Source organism: Macaca mulatta, chromosome 11 (assembly GCF_049350105.2).
Source record: "Macaca mulatta isolate MMU2019108-1 chromosome 11, T2T-MMU8v2.0, whole genome shotgun sequence".
In the NCBI taxonomy this organism is placed as follows: Eukaryota; Metazoa; Chordata; class Mammalia; order Primates; family Cercopithecidae; genus Macaca; species Macaca mulatta.
This window is the reverse complement of record NC_133416.1, coordinates 70,927,218-70,935,394: the sequence shown is the minus strand read 5'-3', so window position 1 is coordinate 70,935,394 and position 8,177 is coordinate 70,927,218. Positions and strand designations below refer to the sequence as shown.

Here is an 8,177-nt window from a genome sequence, read left to right as displayed (position 1 = left end):
ATCTCAGCATTTTTCAAAAATGCAATATATTGTCATTAACTATAGTCATGATGTTGTATAACAGATTTCGTGAACTTATTCCTCCTGTGTAACTGAAATTTTGTATCCTTCGACGGACAAATCCCCATCTCTGCAACTGTTTCAATAACCCCAGCCCTGAAGCCCCCATTTTATAGAGTGGGTATGCATTGGTGAGAATAGCTGGTAAATGTTGACTCATTCAACTCTGTAGAAGTGAATCTCAGTAACAGTTTAACTACATTTTTAGCTTGTACACAGGAGTGGCCTAATAAGGGAGCACTTGGTCAGCGTGACATACATCATCTAGACTTTTCAAGGCTACCTTAAAGAACATCTATAAATACACACACAAAAACACACTTATACACTCAGTAGTCAAAATGATTTTAAAAATCACATCTTAGCTCAAAAAATTAAGTTAACTTTTATTTTTCATTAAAAATGAACTTTCTAAAATATTAGTAAATTTCATTTTAAGCTCTGCCTTGAAGTGCTGATACCACTGAAGTAACATTTTTCTTCTTTCAATTTTTTCTTGTAAAATTATAGTTTTCTCTTTTTCTAAAACAGCAGGGAGTTCCTTCCAGTTCTTGATAAAGATAAAGGGAGCGCCCATGGACTTGAGTAACTGCAGAGGAGCATTGTGGTGCACTGATGTATTCCCACAGCTGCCAGCTGTCATCACGTCTTCCACCACAGGAATGGAGCCATAGGAGCAAGCCTCATAGATTCGATAGCATTCTGTGTTTACTCCGACCGGGCACAATGTGAGATCACTCTGAAGCAAGGCATCTTGGTAATTCTTAAGACTTTCATTTGTTTCCTGAGGCTGCCAGCTAAAAAAATCAGAAAAACAACTGTAGTTTTCACTTTACTAAGTATGTATTTTGTGAACAGAAATACCTTATCTTTTAATAAAATCAGTTTCAGGAAATGGTGAAACTTATAGAGATGACAGGCATAAGAGATATCCAAAATCCTGGCCCAAATAGATTTCTTAAAAATGTTGAAGAATTTGAACATTTTACAGTTGTACATTTATAAAATCCAGTAGTCACCGTAACACTTCTGAATGGATAATGATAATTCAACCTATACTTTCAGAGTGCTAGGTCCTCTCTTCCCTACCTTACCCTCATGGAGCATATATTCTAGTTCTGGTGGTGGAGATGGATAGTGACCAAGTGAAGTCAGTGGATCATTTAGATGGGGTAGAATACTATGAGAAAAAAGCACAGGAGTAAGTAGAGCAGGAGTTTCTGAGGGGGTAGGGTTGCAATCTTAAATAAGTGATGAGGGACTGTCTCACTGCGGCAGCATCTGAGCACAGAGTTGGGGATGAAGGAGCAAGCCATGTAGATCTTGGGGGATAAAAGAGCAAGCAAGAGTGAAGGCCATGAGACAGCATGTGCCTGGCATGCTCAAGGAGCTGCGGGGAAGCCAGGGTGGCTGAGGTAGGGTAACTGAGGAAGCAGGCACAGAAGATAAAGTTGGAATGGTCACACCGGACTCTATCATGCAGGCTTTTGATCATGGGGTGACACGACGTGATGAAGGTTTCATCAGAATCAATCTGGCTATTGTGTTGAGAATGGACTGTACAGGGGCAAGGGTAGAAGCTGAAAGATCAGTAAAGAAAGATACATGTGGCTGGGCGCGGTGGCTCATGCCTGTAATCCCAGCACTTTGTGAGGCTGAGGCGGGTGGATCACCTCAGGTCAGGTTCGAGACCAACCTGGCCAACAAGGTAAAATCCCATCTCTACTGAATACAATAATTAGCTGGGTGTGGTGGCGGGCACCTGTAATCCCAGCTACTTGCGAGGCTAGGGCAGGAGAATCGCTTGAACCTGGGAGGCGGAGGTTGCAGTGAGCCGAGAATGTGTCACTGCACTCCAGCCTGGGCAACAAGAGTGAAACTCAGTCTCAAAAAAAAAAAAAAAAAAAAAGATTTCTCCTGACTATTCTCAGTGAAATAAGCAATAGGGTCATAAACTAAGAAAGGTGGAGGTGTTAAGAGTGGAGAAAGAAGAAGGTATAAAACAGTCTCCTAGGAGAGTGGGAGAATATAGGGACCAGGGAAATATAAGACTGCTGGGCACCTGAGGTTCAAAGTCATGTGTTTAAATCAAGGTCAATTAGCACCTTTCTCCAATTATGTTTAGCTGCATGGGTGCAGGCACGGAGTAGGCAGACAGCTGGATTTAACCAGAGTTATGGTTTGCCAGATTAGGGGAATAGGGAGCTGAAGGTATAGGCAATTATGATTGACAATGAAATTTAAGTTGGGTAAAGAATAAAATGAAGAGAGGGGAGTGAAGGACAACAGAAGGGCAGTAGGAACAATAGATTCTAAGTGCCAGCTGAACTGTCAGAGTCAGATTATTACAGGGAATAAGCTGGAATGACAGATGATGGTGGTTGTAGAAAGAGATGCTGGGACTTGAGATCATGTTGAGAAGGTGCAGTATATGTAATGACCAAGTCTAGGAAATGACCATGAGAGAGAATGGCTGAGGTTGGGTGGAAGCCCAGATCATTGGAGGAGGGAAGGTGAAGGAACTGCAAAGACCAAAATGATAGAAAGACCATCTATGCAGATTTGGCAGTCACCAAAAATTGAGAACAGAGTAGTGTCAGACAGAGTTAGAGAGTACCAGGAGCTAAACTCTTCGAAGAAGTAGGGGGATAAACCCAAGGGTAAGTGCATGATTTCACAGAGTAAGGGTGATGGATGGTTTTGTCTGCTGACATGAGATTCAAAATTGGGATTATTAGGAAGGAAAAGGGGAGAATAGTCTAGAAGCAACAATGAGAAACAAGGAAAACATCTACTCAACTTCTGGCTCAATGGTATGAGAGGAGTTATAAGAATTATTCCCATAATAACCTTTGTTATTTTATACTGTCCTCATTCATTCTACTCTAGACATACTGGCCCTGTTGTTCCTGTAACATAGTAAGCACACTCCTGCCTCAGGGCTTTCACTTTTCCCTCTGTCTGGAATAGTCTTGTCCCATATATACACAAGACTCACCAGTGCACATTCTTAAGGCCTGTGCATAAATGAAACCTTCTAATGAATGCCTTCCTTGGCTATTCCAAAATAGCAAATGCTCCACCACCAACACCCAAGCCCTCTCTATGCCATTCTTCTGCTTAATTTTTTACAGGGCATTTATCATCTTCTGACACACAATATATTTTACTTGCTTGTCTCCTCCAACAAGCATTTAAGTGCCAGGAAGGCATGGACTTTGTTTTGTTCACTGCTGTATTTACTGTGGGTAAACAGTTTCTGGCATAGAGCAATTGCTTGGTAAACACTGACTGAACGAATATGGTATGGTTACATTAGCAATAAAGAGTACCTGTTATCATTTAAAAAGTAAAATTCCAGACCTAACCGGACATTTTTTAAGGCATTACTTCCCTCATGACTCTGCATTATGCTTTATTTGAAAACTTGATTTGCCTATTTAAAAACAAAATAAATGATTGTAAATTTACTTCCTTCACACCATGAATACCTGTTTCCTGGTTACTACACAAAAGAAGAAATTTAACCCTATCAAGTCTCCCTATCCAACCATTCATCCACTCACCATTTATCCTAGGCTGACTTGGTGCAAGGTCCTATGTTAGATCTGGGGATTCACAGAAGAAGAATACAATGTCCGTGTCCTGAAGATGGTGTCAGATTCCTGAATTCCTGAATTTGTGAGGGGTGCTGCACACCAGTCTTGGAACACTGAATTGGTCCATTGCACATCATCTCAGGGATGAACCTAAGTATCTCGTTAGCATTTATAATCTCCTGTGTGACTAACAAATATTACTGAGGAAACCCTAACAACTGAAATTTGCAAATGACAGTTGCCAGTGTTCCTCTTCAAGATGGACTAGTCATAGGAGGTTCTCCGTATTTTAAATGTGTACAACCCAGTCTCTTCACAGTTTTAATTACTAATGTATCCTCTGGGGAAAGACTGGTACAGAGTTACCCATGCCTCTTTGGAAACCTGTGTTTCTACATAAAGCAACTCTCAGACTGGACAACAAAATGAATGAATTAAATAAGCATAGAACTTACTGTTCTCTTGCTGAAACCCAACAAAGCTTATCGTTCCCATCTTTTTTCAAAATGTTCATTAGTGCCTGTCTGGATGAATTTTCATAAATCGTTCCTAAGAAATTACATAAATATGGCCTCTCATCATGCAGCATTGACCAACTTGCCTCCACCACAGGAAAATTCCTGTATCTATAAAAATAAATACACATGAATTAATATATATCCACCACAGGAAAATTCCTTATATCTCTAAAAATAAATACACATGAATTAATATATGATATAGAATTGGCAAAAAATCCCCCTAACCCAACCTCTTAGGTAGCAAGAAGTACATAAAAGAGGTTTAAAATGTGATTTCTAAATCTCAAATCGTAATTTTCCATGCATACTTTGCAAAGCTCCCTGAATCTAGTAACTTAAAAAATTGAATTTCACATTGACATCTCTTATAAAATTGTCATAAAGATTTTGTGCCTAAAGTTGTTTTTGACATTCTTTAACTTGCATTACTCATCTGCAACTGTTAGGCATGTTACATTCAAAACCTTCAAATTATAAAGACTCTTCTGTATTCATAATGATCATGATTTAAGCAACATTTTAGCCAGGTGATGAAAAGATTACAGAATGCTCCAGGGGAGGCAGATGGATGGGGAAAAGGAAGATGTTGATCAAAGGGTATGAAGTTTCAGTTGGACAGGAGGAATAAGCTTTAGTGATCTATCACACAGAATAGGGTGACTATAATAAATAATAATGCACTGTATATTTCAAAATTGCTAAAACAGATTTTATGTTTTTACCACAATTGTTAAGTATATAAGGTGATGGATTTGTTAGTCTGATTTAAGCATTCTACATTGTAAACATATTTCAAAACATCATTTGTACCCCATTAACATATACAATTACTATTTGTCAATTTAAAAAAAAGGAAAGATTTTATATTTTGCTATTGCAAAGGGCTCTGATAAATTAATCCCAAGGGCTTTTCAAGTAGATTAAAATAAACTGACAGGTAAAAAAACATGGTATGCCATACAGGAAAAGTTACCTCTTTTTATAAGCATTTGGAAATACCAGGGATTAAAAATGTGTACCTGAAATATGACCTTCACACGAGAACAAAATTTTACCTAACAGTTAGTATATAACAGGGTTTCTTAACCTCAGCATTACTGACATTTTGGGTTAATTTTTTCTCGTGGAGGCTGTCCTATACATTGTGGGGTGCTCAGCTGCATCCCTGGGCTCTATCTGCTGGATACCAGTTTTGACAACCTCTTTCCTCCAGTTGTGACAATCAAAAATGTCTCCAGGCCAGGCACAGTGGCTCATGCCTGAAATCCCAGCACTTTGGGAGGCTGAGGCAGGCAGATCACTTGAGGTCAGGAATTTGAGACCAGCCTGGCCAACATGGTGAAACCCCCTCTCTACAGAAAATACAAAATTAGCCAGGAGTGGTGGTGCCCACCTGTAATCCCAGCTACTTGGGAGGCTGAGGCAGGAGAATCGGTTGAACCTGGGAGGCAGAGGTTGCAGTGAGCCGAGATTGTACCACTGAACTTCAGCTGGGGTGACAGAGCAAGACTTTGTCTCAAAAAAAAAAAAAAAAAAAGTCTCCAGACACTGCCAAATGCCTCCTGGTCAGCAAAATTGCCCCTGGTTGAGAACCACTGACCTATATAAGAAATATACTGGCCTAGTGAAACAATACCGTGATTACCAAGAGGTTCCATCTTATACTATATGAAAACATTTTACGAATGCAGGCTCTGCTCAAAAAATAGATTTTTAAGAGGGTCTTAATCCTGGCTTTACTTAACAAAAACCTTTTTGTCTGGCCCTACCCCAAACCTACTGAGTCAGGATATCATAGGAGTAGGCCTGAGAATACATCTCATTACTGGCACAGATGTGCCGGTGACATCTGTGTCGCTAACTAGGCAGCAGTCTAAGGCCACATCCAGCAACCAGTGACAGAATAATGAATAATGAATGTATGATTCAAAAATCATGTCAGTGAGATTTTTCATAATTCATCCACTCAACAAATACAGAATGTCTACTCTGTGTAGGTGCTGTTTTAGGCTCTGTGGATAGAGCAGTGAACAAAAGAGAGAAAAATCCCTGCTCTCAGGTTTATATACTAGTGGCAACTTACCTTAAAGTCAACTTGCTCTTAATTAAAAACATCCTATTAACAGAAAGATAAAAATATGCTTTTCATTTTATAGTTGGAGAAAAACTGTATCTTTTTGTTTTTTATTTTTTTTTGAGAGACAGTCTCATTTCACTCTGTTGCCCAGGCTGGAGTGCAGTGGTGCAATCTCATCTCAGCTCAATCTCCTGGACTTAAGTGATCCTCCCACCTCAACCTCACGAGTAGCCAGGACTACAGGTGCCATACAGGAGTCCATGCCACCATGCCTGGATAATTTTTGATTTTTTGTTTGTTTGTTTTTGTAGAGATAGGGTTTTGCCATGTTGCCCAGGATGTTCTTGAACTCCTGGACTCAAGCAATCTACATACCTTGTCCTCCCAAAGTGCTGGGATTACAGGCAGTGAGCCACTGCACCTGACATAAAAGACTGTATCTTGAGAAACCTTAGCTATCATTTAATTAATCCCTCCTTTTATAGAAAGGATTTGTATAAATTCAGCCAGTCTCAAACAGAATGGTACAGTATATTCCTGATATAATAATATTGCCTTTTTTTTTTTTTTTTTTACTATAAATAGATACTACCATTGTTTTTAAAAAAAGTCAATCTGCCATTTCTCTGCTAAATATCTTTTTATGGTACTCCTAATAAGCTTGAAAAATCCATTCTATGCCTTGGGGTTTTAAAAGAAAAAAGTAACTCATCTCCCCATTAAAGAATAAAATACTCTTAAAAACATCATAATTGTTATTGAAGGATGCAACCACACCCTATTTTTATCGCTGAGAAAGACTGTACCTGGCCTCAATAATCCCAGAAGAACTAAATTTATTACAATTTTGAATAAGTCTTCCTGGTTCAGAAATTCAGGTGTTAGGGTCTAAGAATGTTTCATCATATTTTTACTTACGTTGCTACTCCTAAAGGCCACTGAAAAACATCCACGTCATTAATCCAGGGGCTGTCATATATTATGAAAAGCAGCTCCACGAAGCCTCCATTTCTTTTGAGGAATGGGTTTATCCACTCATTATTACAATGTTCATTTCCGAGCAAAACAACAGCAAGATGCTGGAGTTTTTGAATTTGCACTAAATTTTGTGCATAAAGTAACCACTGGGTGGCATAAAAGATCTTTGCTTTTTCTCTTCCATTTAAAATGAGTACCACATTATTCACATCAACGGAGAAGTACCCCGGTATTACAGCTGGACCAGTGATGAAGCTGTTAAAAACAACACAACAAAAACAAGAGACAAAGCCTGAACAAAGGTATTTGGTATCAGAAGTTCATCATTTTATACAAAATCTACAATGAGATTTAATCCATATTCTTTCTAGAAGTACAATTTCTATAATACAATTTCTTTTGAACAAGTTTGAATGATGGGGCATAGCTGTAGATTAATGGTAAGCTTTGGTTGTAGACAGATCAATTTGCATATCATACAAAACGTGATTTTTTTTTTTTTTTTTTTGAGGCAGTGTCTCAACTCTTGTGGCTCAGGCTGGAGTGCAGTGGTGCAATCTTTGCTCACTGCAGCCTCAACTTCCCTGGCTCAGGTGATCCTCCCACCTCAGCCTCCCAACTAGCTGAGACTACAGGTGTGCACCACTACATGCAGCTAATTTTTTGTAGAGATGGAGTTTCACCATGTTGCCCATGCTGGTCTTGAACTCCTTGGCTGAAGCAATCCATCTACCTCAGTCTCCCAAAGTATTGGGATTACAGGCATGAGCCACCATGCCTGACCTTTTTTTCTGTTGTTGTTTTAACCACACTGAAAATAAATGTTGGCTAGAATTTAAACTCTTAAGCAAAGAAATATAATAGAATAGTATGGAACTCTTAAAATAATGGTGTAGTTCAAACCAGAAAGGTATTTAAAGTCAGTAGTTCTCAACCCTTTTA

At 39.0% G+C, this 8,177-nt stretch overlaps 1 protein-coding gene across 12 annotated transcripts in view; it reads right to left on the bottom strand.

The window, feature by feature from the left end:
* Positions 1-421: 421 nt before the first annotated feature.
* The window catches only part of RXYLT1 (ribitol xylosyltransferase 1), a 31,139-nt gene continuing 23,383 nt past the window's right edge, over positions 422-8,177 (bottom strand). For all 12 annotated transcript variants that reach the window (XM_077954675.1, XM_077954669.1, XM_077954668.1 and 9 more), the window contains 3 exons: positions 7,176-7,490; positions 4,115-4,285; positions 422-857 (listed from right to left, as the gene is read on the bottom strand). In XM_077954675.1, the coding sequence (XP_077810801.1) occupies positions 440-857; positions 4,115-4,248 (552 nt within the window). In that variant the 5' untranslated portion in view covers positions 4,249-4,285; positions 7,176-7,490 and the 3' untranslated portion in view covers positions 422-439. The remainder of the gene's footprint in view (positions 858-4,114; positions 4,286-7,175; positions 7,491-8,177) is intronic.